This window comes from Pogona vitticeps, chromosome 1 (genome assembly GCF_051106095.1).
Source record: "Pogona vitticeps strain Pit_001003342236 chromosome 1, PviZW2.1, whole genome shotgun sequence".
In the NCBI taxonomy this organism is placed as follows: domain Eukaryota; kingdom Metazoa; phylum Chordata; class Lepidosauria; order Squamata; family Agamidae; genus Pogona; species Pogona vitticeps.
This window is the reverse complement of record NC_135783.1, coordinates 332,234,483-332,248,668: the sequence shown is the minus strand read 5'-3', so window position 1 is coordinate 332,248,668 and position 14,186 is coordinate 332,234,483. Positions and strand designations below refer to the sequence as shown.

At 41.8% G+C, this 14,186-nt stretch overlaps 1 protein-coding gene across 11 annotated transcripts in view; it reads right to left on the bottom strand.

Annotated features, from left to right (window-relative positions):
• Positions 1-14,186, bottom strand: part of UNC79 (unc-79 subunit of NALCN channel complex) — a 172,596-nt gene that overhangs the window by 74,880 nt on the left and 83,530 nt on the right. For all 11 annotated transcript variants that reach the window (XM_072986600.2, XM_072986602.2, XM_072986604.2 and 8 more), the window contains 4 exons: positions 12,844-13,006; positions 6,835-6,990; positions 4,360-5,571; positions 1,038-1,145 (listed from right to left, as the gene is read on the bottom strand). In XM_072986600.2, the coding sequence (XP_072842701.2) occupies positions 1,038-1,145; positions 4,360-5,571; positions 6,835-6,990; positions 12,844-13,006 (1,639 nt within the window). The remainder of the gene's footprint in view (positions 1-1,037; positions 1,146-4,359; positions 5,572-6,834; positions 6,991-12,843; positions 13,007-14,186) is intronic.

The window sequence follows — 14,186 nt, the reverse complement described above, 5'->3', positions numbered from 1 at the left end:
TCCTGGATCCTACAGTGAGTACGGCTACTGGTCAGGTTGGATTCTGGGAATTATGGTCTTTTAAAAAAACTTTCCCAAGCTCTAGCTATGGCAACATCCCCCTCTTAATCCCTGAGACCCAAAAAGGGCAGCCTCTGGATGTGTGTATTCCATCAGCCCATCTGGAAGAACCATGGCTAATGGCAGCTTGCTAGATTCTGCTGGTATTATTGTTATTGATGGAAAAAAGTCTGTGTGGCCATCATCCTGCTTTGGCTCATGTAGAAGATTATTTGCATGTACCAATTGGAGCTGTTGGGAGGTGGAGCCAGAGAGACCAGAAGGGAGGGGTGAGTCAGAGAGAAGAGGGGTTTTAGTGAATTCACTCCATGAGAGTCAGAGATGAGAATCTGAAGTAGAGTTTGTCTGTGGGAGTTAGAGAGGGTGGCAGAGTTAGGATTTAAGAGTGTGGAACCTGTAGAGAGCTGAGAGAGTTAAGAGTGAAACAAGTTATTACTAATCTAATGAATACTTTAAAGTCTGTGAAGAACCTGTTTAAGTGAACTGTAATCAATAAACCTGTGTTGATCAACTTTATATTCAGATTGGACCTCAGTCTTTCTAATTAAAGGGTGTTGACAGAGGTCAACTGGTGGCAGCGGAAAGGAGGGAACACAGTCATGGGCCTCACGCTAGTGAAACAACCTGGGGACACATGAGGGGCACGTCACAGTCTGAATCTCCTTTCTGCCCAATAAGAGGTCTTCAAAATGGCCAGACAAAAATGGCCATTAATACATCATAGACATTTTCTTTTCATAACACATTGTGACTGCTAAGGGTTGTTGCAGGGAAGGGAGAGAATGATGTAAAATCTACACTCTCCAGGCCTTATATGTTACCTGACTGGAGTGAAGAGACTGCTAACACAAGGCACATAAACTTTCAGAGGAGCCTAAATTAATGGTTGGAAGCGATCTACCAGATGGAAAAACATAGAAAGAGGTACGGGTGTCGTAACTTCAATTCCCCCTCAGCAAAGTCAAGAGAAAGCTTACTGGATATGGAAGAGTGACTGCTCATCTCTGGCACACCTGCCTCGAGGGTGGGAGCAGAAGATGATTCTCTTGACATTTCCAGCATTGAAAGTACTTTATCTGATGCATCTGCAAAGAGAAAACACTGTATGAACACAGCTGAACTCTTTTTCATGTCCTTTTTCTCTCTCTTTCTTATTCTCATTTTTAAGTAAACAATTGTTCATCAGTCCCTCTTTCTCTGTCAAAACTTTCCCCTTTTCTTCTCCCACAATGAGCTCTTTGATTATCTGCACCACAAGTCATGTGCAAATGTCTCAGTCTCAATTTCATTGCATTTCTCCGAATGTCACTTGCATTTTCTTCCCATCCTTGTCTCATATTTGGTTGCTTTTGGATGGAGGTTTCATGGAAATTAATACACATTTTTGCACATTTTCCTAATGTACTTAATTTGTACATTACCCCAACTTATGCTTTCCCCCTTACTGAATAAAGATTATCTTTCTGCATTTCTAAAAACCGCAGACTTCTTGCTGCTTGCATTTTAAAATGTGCATACAGGTTTGAGTACAGTTTACTTTCCAACATGTCCCAGAGGCCTGCAAACACATCAGCTCTCAAGGCAAGAAATGTGCTTCTTCTTAAAATGAGCCTCAAGAGATGCAAAGGGGGATGGGAGAGGTATTGTTCCCAAGACTGTTGAATCCAATGAAATTATTTTATCCCACTAGGCATCACAATGAGTTGTGAAGAAATGAAATGCTACAGAAGAATACAGCTTTCCTTTCTTTATCACTTCAAAAGCAAAATGTGCACATGGGAGTCTTCCGGAATGTGACCCTTAACTTTCTTCCTTTTAATTTTCACTCATTCCTATGAAGACAATAAATCATCAAAGGAAGTGATAGCGTACATAATAAAACTAACCTCCGTGCTTTAAGTAGGGATTCCAAAGGCAGCAGAATTATACCAGTCTCTTAAATCTATGAAACAAGCAGGCTTTCCTTCTAAATCAGTGGTTCCTAAGCTTGAGTACCCAAATGTTCTTGGACTACATCTCCCAGAAATCCTGAGCAGCACAGCTAGTTGTGAAAGTATTTGGGAGTTTTAGTTCAAGAACATCTGGGGACCCAAGGTTAGGAGCCATTGTTCTACATGGCCATGTATACAATACACAGCAACCATCATAATGGTGTTTCATTAGCACATGTGCATGCACAAGCTGCCGAGCTTCCCTTCATTTTGCCACATATAGCATGGCGAAGAGATAGCCTCTATGGTGGTGCTATGTAGAACAATGGGTGGCTAGGAAAACTGGGAACAGAAGCAGGCTAGGCCTCGTGGCGCAGTGGTTAAACTGCTGTACTGCAGCCAAAACTGTGCTCACGGGTAAAATGAGTACCCAGCTTGCTGGGGTGGGGGCAATGTGTAGCTTGCGGAATTAACTTGTAAACCGCCCAGAGAGTGCTTGAAGTGCTATGGGGTGGTATATAAGCAGCACCCTTTGCTTCTAAACAAGTAAATGCTTGCTGCTCATTTCTACGTAGTATTTACATAATTCCATCCATAATACTTAGAATTAATGAGTGGCAGTCTGCCTTCGTCCATAATGTCCTCCTGTTAATTTCTTGGAAAATGCTTCCCCTTCCCTACAATCCTAAATAATTCCTCTCAAAGTATGTGGTGCGGTGAAGGCCTCCTAATGCACAATCCCCCTTCCTTATCAACTACCATTCCCCTCCCATGAGAAAAAGTTGATCAAACGAAGAGGGGTGTAACTGCCAGGAGGGAATGCTTACTATAGACATAGGAGGCCCAACCAACACTTAGTAAATTGGAACTAGCACTTAGGATCCTGATTTCCTTAAAGGGAGTAAGGTTTGTAGTTTTCTTCAGTTTCCAAAACCAAATTTGTAAGGCCGTTCTTTGCCTCTAGTAAAGCTTTCAGTTCTCAAAACAATGGTCCTTGCTTTCTCTTCTTCGCTCATGTGAGAAATAATCTAGGTCAGTGGTTCTTAACGTGGGCGATAATGCCCCCCAGGGGGCGATTTCATTTTTCAGGGGGGCGGTAGAACGAAAAGGGGCGGCGTGGGGGCGCTGGAGCAGAAGGGGGGCGGTAGGGGGGCTCTGGAGCAAGCCAAACCTGTGAAGATGGCTGCAGCCTTTTTACAGTGTGCATGAATGTATATATTTTCCTCCAATTTTAATTTCGTTGCAGACTTTATGTCTTGAAATTTTTAGTTCCTGCATTTGTTTTTATGCCCTTTTTATATTTCTTTTTGCGTCTTAAAATTCACTTGCAACTAAATCATTAAATGTTACTTTTTGGGGGCATTTCATTTTCTTGGAATTTAATTTTGTTTTCAGGGGTCATTGGATTTAAGTGTCATTCATAAATAAATAAATAAATAAATAAATAAATAAATAAATAAATAAATAAATAAATAAATAAATAAATAAATAAGTAAGTAAGTAAGTAAGTAAGTAAGTAAGTAAGTAAGTAAGTAAGTAAGTAAATAAATAAATAAATAAATAAATAAATAAATAAATAAATAAATAAATAAAAAGATATCATCACCGCGGGGAGGGGGGTGATGATAACTTCCTCAATGGCTCAAGGGGGCGTTTCTTTCAAAAAGGTTAAGAACCACTGATCTAGGTAATGAAGCATCCAAAGTAGGAGGAAGAGCTGGTGCGACTAGCTCACACATCGGGTGAAACTTGTTCAAAATATACCCAGATCTGAGGACTTATGAAATGAGTGGGTGGGGGATTTCCTAGTTTAGTTTCAACGAACTGTGAAAATCTCCAAAGAATAGTGTAAGAACTGCTCTTCCTTTGTAAGTGAACACCATGGAGAGTGAATGGTTTCAGATATGTGAGAATGGAAGAACGTAAGAGGAGTAACATTGCATGAGAACAATGGCTTATCTAATCTAGTACACTGTTCATACAGTGGTCAATTAGCTGCCTATAGGAAGCTGAAGAGCATGACGTGAGTGGTGTTACACTTTGTCCTTTAGCTCCATGAATTTATGCAATCCATTTTTAAAATTGTCTAAACTGGTAGCTGTCACTACATCCTGTAGCAGTGAATTCCACAGTGTTACTATGCACTGCGTAAAGAAGTACTTCCTTTCAATGGCCCTGAGTCTCCTTCCCCTCATTCACCTTCAGTGTGTGGTCTCATGTTCTTGTTTTATGAGAGAGGGGAAAAAAACTTCTTCCTGTCTACTTTCTCCTACATAAAGGAGATCATGCATAATTTTGCAAATATGGTCTTGCATACTTGATTGTGTATAATTTTGTAAAACTAGTTCATCCCCTTGATTCTGCTTACCTGTCTCTTTCTGTTCACCCAGCTTGTCTAAGATGTTGAAGGAAATGTCAAGGTATTCCCTCTGGATGGCGCTCACCGCAATCTTCCTCTGTTTCCTCTGTCGAGGAACGATTTGGATTTTGAATTCTGACTCTTCTTCCTCTTGTTTTTGTTCTGTATCAGACTCAGCACTGGCATCAGGCTTATCGCTCTCAGTTTGGTCCTCAGAGTCCTCAGGGACCTTAATGAAGACCGTTTTCCCACTGGAACTAGGAGAAGGTCCTAGAGGTTTAATTTCTTCAATGGATAACTCTGAGCTATCATCAATGGACATCTCTGGAAGAGCAAATGACTTCTGCAGCAGATCCCGTTTCTGTTTTAGTGTCAGGGGGCTGCCCAAGGATGTCTCTTTAACTTCTTTTGGCTTAGTTAGCTCGTCAATATCTTTCTGACCATCCTTGGTAGCTGAAGATACTGCCTCCTGAGCAACTGAGACAATATCACTTGCTGGAGGAGTTACATCTTTGGAGCAATCTTCAATGCTCAGCTGTACAAGAGGGGTTATGCTGAGGCTCAACACAGAGGCATGAGTGGGACTTGATGGAGATGAGGTAGTGGTCTTCCCAGAGACACCCTCATTCAGTTGGTCTGTGACATCTGTTTCTTCCTCATCACTCTCAACAATTCGGAGGGGAGGGAGGGGCTCAAAGACCAATGAGTCACTGTCTGAATTGGAAACAACTGATTGCTTTTCAGGCCCTGATGTTGAGTCAGAAGACAGATCTATTAGATCTAAGTCTTCCTTGGGAGGAGATTTCGCAGGTGAATCTATTTTCACTTCAAACGGCTCCATGCAGCTTAACCTGACTTCTGGTATGATAGGCCTTCGTCTAGTTAAGTTTTTTTCTGGTACAGCTGGGGGATTCTCCTTCTGTTCTTTATTTCCATCTTCTGCCTTGGTGGAGGAATTCTGCTGAGGTTGTCCATAATCATTCTGCCTCAGAGTGGTGTAGGCAGTAGTAGCAGATGGCTTCTCTAAGTCGCAGCGGTCTATACACGACTTGCGACGGTGTTCATCTAACGTAAACAGCAAGGAATCTGCATTTCCAATATCAAGAGATTTTTGTTTGAGAGAGCGCAGTTTCTTTTTCTGAAAGCTTTCTTCTCTCACACAGTGAAGAATATTATCCTGCAATATGCCCGTTTCTCTGTACTCAGCCAGCTCGATTTCACCTGGTTGAAAATGAAAACTATCTGAATCCATGGTCATTTTTAACCTCTCCCTTTCATTTCCACCACCAAACACTATTGGCATTTTAGACAGAAATTATATTGTAAAAACATATTGATGCTAAAAACACGTTGGGCTGTTCTACAGAGCCAAGTACCTCGTCAAGATTGACACTACATAAGATATTCCAAGACCAATCTGATGTTACATGAAATCAGAAAGAGAGAACAAGACGGTAACTTGCATGTACCAATGGTGGATCACTGGATTAGGTTCACCATCTTTCTGTGTATTCACTGAATATAAGCCTCAAGATCAGCTTGAAAGCTCTTCATTTTGATGCATTTTTCATGATAAAGGGAAATACTCTTTTTTTAAAAAAAACATACAATTATATTCTCTCCAGTTCAGCTATAATTTCAGACAACCAGAGAAATGTAACTGGGAGTAGCCCTGTGCACAGAGGTTTTTTTTTTGTATCTGTGCAAGTGACCTGGATTTGATTTAGTGGCCAATTCAAGGATTCAGATTAGGGCCCAATTCTATTTAGAACAATTCAAATCTGATTCAATCCATCAAAGTCAAACTGCAGATATCCTAAATTTCTTGTCTCCTTTTGACTTGGAATAGGAATAAGAATCGGCTGAGGACACTGACCTCCTGCCCCCCTGCCATCGCCCCCCCACGAGTGTGGCCCCATGCATGTGTGCAAGCATGCCATGCCTCCATGTGAACATGACATGCCCCTGTGCACCATGCCCACCCACAAGCATGCCACGCCCCTGCTCACAGATCCTGCCCCTGTGCAAGCATGTCACGCCCCCACGTGCACAGACCTCGCTCCCCAACTGGTCCACAGTTGCGCACATGCATGTTGGGGACCACTACCTTAAAGCATCCCTTCCATCAGCAGGGGAATCACTGCAGCCTGGCCACAAAAATAGAAGGCCTATAGAGGGACCAAAAAGATCCAGCTTGGGCATGGATCAGGGTCTGGCTGGGGCTGCAGCTCCTCAGGCATTTTGTGATCATTGGGAAATAGATCACACCATTCCACTCTACAAGGAGTCCAAATTGCAATTTGTTTCCCCGTGTGATCATACCCCTAGTGTGAGTTTTGGCGAAACCAGCTATGCATCCCTACAAGTAACATCGGTGCAGCTGGAGATCAAAATATATTTCAAAACAGACGAAAAGAAAAATATCTAACATGAAAGACATCTCATTGCATTCTAAATTTCTCTAAATTTAAAAAGATATCGTACTTCTCTGAGCATTCATCTCAACTGGCTGGTATTTCACCATTTTGCTGCCTCCTATTCTTTTCAGTCTTGCAAAGAAGGTCTGTGACTCTTTATTGTTGGTTGTACCAGTGGGTGTATCATGAATGTCAGATTCATCAAAGACACTATCTTCTTCCGCTTGAAAAGGAAAAAACAATCAGCATTATTCTCATGCAAACAGAAATATAGCATACATGAAGCTGTTTGTTGTTCAGAAATTCTCAGGAGACGTACAGTATGCACTGATTTTCAAATTTCCAGAAGGCCTATTATTATTATTATTATTATTATTATTATTATTATTATTATTATTATTATTATTATTATTATTATTATTATTATTATTATTATTATTATTACTACTACTACTACTACTACTACTGCTGCTGCTGCTGCTGCTGCTGCTGCTGCTGCTGCTACTACTACTACTACTAGAACATTTGCACAAGTTGTGCTCCTGAAATATTACATAAAATGTATGGCATATCACCTCTCAGTTACAGCTCATTCATTAGGACAAATGAGGAACCATCCGCCTCTCAAGTACAGTTTGCCCCCTCTTCCTGCTTCCGACCTTGTCAGAAGTGAAAGTTCAAGGCATTCCCTGTGTTCCCCTCCTGCTATTCATATGCATTAATGTTTGCTTATGTGTGGGGGAATACCCATGTTTGCCCTGGCTATGTCAATCATACGTGGCTTCTGTGTTCTACTTTCTGCTGTACCAAGTACCATCGGCAAAGAGACCACTGGGCCATATGTGCTAAAGAATATTCAAACAGTACTGTTTGTCAAGAGTCTGCATTTGAAACCTGCAAGGAAAGAATATTTGCTCTTAGGTAAAGACATGCTGTGGTCCAGAAATGCTGAGGTGAGGTGCTCCCCCTGCTCCGAATGTAAGCTGACCCTGCTCCAAGGGATATTACTTCTTTTGGATACCATCACCCTTAACTAACAAATATGTCCACATTGTATTAACATACATAAAGAACCATAAAGAAGGCTGACCGCCGAAGAATTGATGCATTTGAATTGTGGTGCTGGAGGAGAATCTTGAGAGTCCCCTGGACTGCAAAGAGAACAAACCTATCCATTTTAAAGGAAATCAACCCTGAGTGCTCACTGGAAGGACAGATCCTGAAGCTGAGGCTCCAGTACTTTGGCCATCTCATGAGAAGAAAAGACTCCCTGGAAAAGAACCTGATGTTGGGAAAGTGTGAAGGCAAGAGGAGAAGGGGACGACAGAGGACAAAATGGTTGGACAGGGTCACTGAAGCTACCATCATGAATCTGACCAACCTCCAGGAGGCAGTGGAAGACAGGAGGGCCTGGTGTGCTCTGATCCATTGGGTCATAAAGAGTCAGACACGGCTTAACAACTAAACAACAAAAATCAATAACCAAGCCAGTTGGGTAGCGATTAAAGGGCCTGATTAGTGTCAACAGACTCTTCAGGTACAACGTATTTCCTGCTACTTACTTTTTCAGTGTCAAATTTCTAGAGCACCTTATATAGTTCTCAAATGATCCAATTACATTAATCTGAAGTAACTAAATTTTCTTTTTTTAAAGGTAATGAAAAAATAGAATAAGGGCTCACACTGTCATGATATTTATCTTTCCTCAAAATTAAAAAACAACAACCATTTTTCTGTTAACTCATTTTGGAACAGTGGGCTTTCTCAAGTTTTGATATTTCAATTCTAACACCACTTTTGGAACAAGATTGTGAGAACTCTCCATTGTGTAAGACCAATGGTTCCCAACCTTGGGTAACCCAGGTGTTCTTGGACTTCAGTTCCCAGAAGCCTCCACCTCTAGCTGTGCTGGCCAGGGTTTCTGGGAGTTGCAGTCCAAAATCAAGTGGGTTACCCAAGGTTGGGAACCAGTGATATAGACAATAGGGATGATCTTCTGTATTGTTAGGACTTCTAGCCCCAGAATTTGTCTAGAATGTTCCAGACAGAATTTTGGGACTGGGAGAGGAGAAACCAGAACAAAAAAGAGACATCTATCTTGTACTTTTTCCCCCACATGTATCGGCTGGTAAGAAGGAGGGAATGCCCTCTCAGTCGCACTGATTCCTGGGAATTGCCTCAGTAGTCTATGGATAAGGTAATGAGAGGATCCCCCAATAGGGTCTAATTGGAAATAAAACTACTCTCTCTGTAGACTCCTGGGTCAATTCCCAAGAAGCAGTACAACTAAGGGACATTCTCTTCTTCTTCCCAGCTGATACATGTGGATTGAAGCACAATATGGAGATTGAAAGAATATGGAGACCTTCTGGCTTCTGTTCTCCCAGTCCCAGAATTCTGCCTGAAGGAATCTAGCTGAATTCTGGGGCTGGATGTCCTTATAATTAAAAAGTTCCATTCATTGTAGATGATGCTGTGCTAAATGGACTGACTGACTCAGTAAAATAGTAAGGGCACTCTTTATGCATCTATCAAGGAAAAGAGGAAAATATAACATTAAAAAGGAAGAGAATGGAGGGCCTAGGTTTATAAAGGACATGCGTGTAATTTATAAAGGTGAATATTTAGAAACAGCTTAGGAAAAGGAAAAGGAAAGGAAAAGGGGGGGAATGGGAATAATGTGCCACGAAGTCATTTCTGACTTATAGCAACTCTCCCAGGTTTTCTAAGTATGGTGTTCTAGGAATGTATAGCTTGCTCAAGGCTAAACAGGTGGCAAGGTATGTACATTAGCCACACATGCATGGGCGATCTCTACTGACTTCTTTCCAGAAGCTTTGAACTTCTGGCCATTGACTCTGCAACCAGCCAGTCCAAACCAGTGAGCTACCCCATCTCTTAAAAATAATTAGTACAGTTTAGATAGAAACACAACACATTATTCCAGGGCCCCAGCTCTCCTTTCATATCGTTCACTATCTTTAAACCAGGCTTGTACGGGACAGAACTTTAAATAAAAGACTGCTGCAAAGAAAGGATGTCCTTTGACTGTTTTTCAAGCAGAGAACTATCCTCCATAAAGTAGAACAAGAAAGCCATATATTGTTCTCTTCAGCTAGTCTAGCAACCCAGGTAGGATTAGAGCCACCCATGGACCTTCTGAGGTTAGAAGAGGCTTCCTTCCCTCATTCTGATGCCATCACAATTTCAGTAAGACATTTTTCCAAACTGCACACACCAAATCATATTACTCTCTTGACCAAGGACTAATTATGCAGATGTGACCAGAGATATAATGCCGGGGTGGATTCAACATTATCCCAGCTAAGAACATTTAGCTTTTTGGAATAAATTCCCAGAATTCCACAAATTGCAAAGCTTTAAGCCATAGGTAGGTAGGTAGGTAGGTAGGTAGGTAGGTAGGTAGGCAGGCAGGCAGGCAGGCAGGCAGGCAGGCAGGCAGGCAGGCAGGCAGGCAGGCAGGCAGGCAGGCAGGCAGGCAGGCAGGGAGGTAGGGAGGTAGGGAGGTAGGGGGAGAGAGAGAGAGAGAGAGAGAGAGATGTCAAGCTTGATTTACTCAGTGGATTAGGCACCTGGTTGTGGAGACAGAGGCTGGCTGTTTGATTCCCCACTGTGCCTCCTGAGAGTAGAGCCAGCCTATGTGGCCTTGGGCAAGCTGCACAGTCCCAGGGCTCCCCCAGAATAAGGGAATGGGTAGGTCACTTCTGAATATTCTCTACCTTAAAAACCCTGAAAACGATTGCCATAAGTCACAATTGACTTGATGGTATACAGTTATTATATTATTTAAATTATATATAAACCTTATCCCACAAGAGTTTGTGATTTTCCCAAGACATGTGAATTCAGTAGGTGTTGGGGAGAGACCTCCTTTTACTCTTTTATTTCTTTAAGTCATCCATTGCAAAGCAGAAAGGGTTCTCCTTCAGGAAATGACAGATAAACCCTCAACACTGAAATAAATTTCTCTATTTTTACTCTGTTGCCCTCCAAGCTAGCCTCTCAGATAAACTGCATGTAGGTTTTATTAAAAGTGACATTTCGTTGGCTTCTGGCATTATGTATAATACCATGTAAAAATAAAGTCTGTACTCTTCAAAATTCTTCTGCTCAAATGAAACTAAGTCCCAAGCTAAAGTTTTGGATATCTGCATGCTTCTATGTATGCCAAATAAAGTACTTTGGATGTACAGGCTTGCATTGCAAATTGCAAAATAAACTGTAACACAGTGAGCTAAAATCAGCTTGATATCCTGAAATTCTGATATTTGAGTGGCTGAAATCCAGGACTCTTTTCCAACAACACAAGAGGCGACTCTATACATGGAAATCACCAGATGGGCAATATCGAAATCAGATTGATTATATTCTCTGCAGCCAAAGATGGAGAAGCTCTATACAGTCAGCAGAAACAAGACCTGGAGCTGACTGCGGCTCTGATCATTAGCTTCTCATAGCAAAATTCAAGCTTAGACTGAAGAGAGTAGGAAAAACCACTGGGCCACTCAGGTATAATCTAAACCAAATCCCTTATGAATAAACAGTGGAAGTAAAGAACAGATTTAAGGAACTAGATTTGGTGGGCAGAGTGCCTGAAGAACTTTGGATAGAGGCTCATAACATTGTACAGGAGGCAGCAACAAAAACCATCCCAAAGAAAAGGAAATGCAAGAAAGCAAAGTGGCTATCCAACGAGGCCTTAGAAATAGCAGAGAGGAGAAGGGAAGCAAAATGCAAGGGAGATAGGGAAAGTTACAGAAAATTGAATGCAGACTTCCAAAGAATAGCAAGGAGAGACAAGAGGGCCTTCTTAAATGAACAATGCAAAGAAATAGAGGAAAATAACAGAAAAGGAAAAACCAGAGATCTGTTCAGGAAAATTGGAGATATTAGAGGAACATTTTGCGCAAAGATGGATATGATAAAGGATAAAAATGGGAGGGACCTTACAGAAGCCGAAGACATCAAGAAGAGGTGGCAAGAATACACAGAGGAATTATATCAGAAAGATTTGGATATCCTAGACAACCCAGACAATGTAGTTGCTGACCTTGAGCCAGACATCCTGGAGAGTGAAGTCAAGTGGGCCTTAGAAAGCCTGGCTAACAAGGCCAGTGGAGGTGATGACATTCCAGTTGAACTATTTAAAATCTTAAAAGATGATGCTGTTAAGGTGCTACATTCAATATGCCAGCAAGTTTGGAAAGCCCAAAAGTGGCCAGAGGATTGGACAAGATCAGTCTACATCCCAATCCCAAAGAAAGGCAGTGCCAAAGAATGCTCCAACTACCGTACAATTGCACTCATTTCACATGCTAGCAAGGTTATGCTCAAAATCCTACAAGGTAAGAGTCGGACACAACTAAACAACTAAACGACGAAATCCAGGAGCAAGTCACAACTAGAGTAGGCCCCCTGACTCATTGGGGATTTGGTGAGCTATGTGACCCACAGTTTGCCCTATGCATTGCCTTTTCTACAAAGATTGTAGAAAAACAAAACATTCTAGCTGGCTTTTGTACATGGGATGAAAGAGTGCCATCTTTTTCCTTGCCTCAGGAAGTGAAATGTGTTATGCCAGCCCCACAGATCATGTAAAGAGTAGCAGCAAAATACAGTTATGTTACTGTTCATTTGAATCTATTACATGTGCTTTTGGGTGTTCTTACTGCACCCAATACACTTATATTGAATATTATTATTTTTAAAGGTTGGTGGGCAATATGTTTTTTTTTCTGTTGGTTTCTTTACAAATAAACCCATGAGCAATTTGTGGCTTTTTCAGCCACAAGCTGATTAATACAACTCTGGAGACATTATACAGTACAATGGACCCTGTTCAGCCCAGTGCTTCAAAAAGCTTTTTTAAAAATCCCACTACAATCCCTATAATTCTTCTGCTGGACGTGCTGGGTGGGGATTCTGGAAGCTGTAATGCCAAGAAATGCAGCTGGCCTCCCAGATTTAGACAAACTATTCCAAAGCACATTCTGTCTGAGTCAATGCAATCCAGAGACTTTGCAAATTCGTGTTCCCATCTAATGTTATACAGTACCTTTTTCCTTTTCGCTGTATCTGCTTACATTGCTGTTGTCACTATACAAAGGGCCCGCTGAGGCATGAGGTTTGCAGCTATGATACTGGGCGTTGAGGGTGTTGATTGTTATATGGATGAGATGCAACACAGCTTTGCTAACCTCACAGTCTCTGTAAGGATACTTGTCGGGCAAAAAAGAAAAAGAAAGAGGATTCATTTCAAAAACAAGAACAACTCTAACTTACCTACAATCTTTTAATTTATTGTAGCTTTTCTAATCCATAGGATTCTAATTTGTTTTCAAAGCCCAGGCTAGTATTAAACAAGCCCTTTCACTTATCCTTGCTCTGTCTAACACATTTTTTCTTTTTCTTTTAGGGAACTCTCAGGAAATGACAATTTAATTCAATGAGGCCAAACATTACAACAATGCCTTTACTGATTCTGGAGAGCTACAGTAATAGGAAAGAACTGTGAAGTTCACTTTCTCTTCCCACAATTAGTAGTATTTCGCTGCCATTTATCTCACAAAGGAAAGCACCTGTACTGAAGTTCTGGTGATAAATGAAAGTGTTTAAATGTAATCAAACGATTCATGGCGCAATCCTATGAATGTGTCCCAGAGACTATGGGGATTTAATTAAACCTCTGACTGTGTTGAGGGAGGCCCATTGGCAGAGAAGGAGGTCCCCCTTGTGTTGTGGTGGGAAGTTCAAACAGGGTTGCTCCTTTGCTGTCGGAACCCCAGTGGCAGAGGCATATGTGCCGAGGATGTTCCAACAGGAGAAGATTTGGATCCCATGGTCTGGACAGCCTCCCCCTCCCTTTGGTCCTGCAGATTCAAACCTCTTCCACTTGTCCTTTGAATGGGGGAAGCTACATCTGCCGTGCAGCTGATATAAAGTATTTCTCTCTTTCTTTTGTAATGGAAGGTGGGTTGTGAGGGTGCACCCACATTGCACCCCAGACCATTTCCATCAGGGACTTCGGTATTCTACTCTAGGTTTCATCTTGAGTGGATTTCTTGGAACAACTGACATACATTTTTTCCTGTTACCTGATGAGGAGAATCCTGAGTGATTACACCTAATTCATAGCCAGAAGCTGACTTCCCACCAGCCTGGTGAACTTTGCTTTCATGAATAGCATAAAGCAGACCCAGGCAAAGTGTGGCCCGAGGGCCACATACAGCCCCCAAGCCTCTCCTGTCCGGCCCGCCGGTCGTCGCTCCAGTCCGGTGTTCAAGCACTTGTTCCAGCCCAAGACAGACTGGCGTTCTCTCACTGAACAAGTTGAACATCAAAACCATTTAGAGCTTTTTGTCCAAAGTTGATCAGTTGCTTATCTTTTATTTTTAAGTA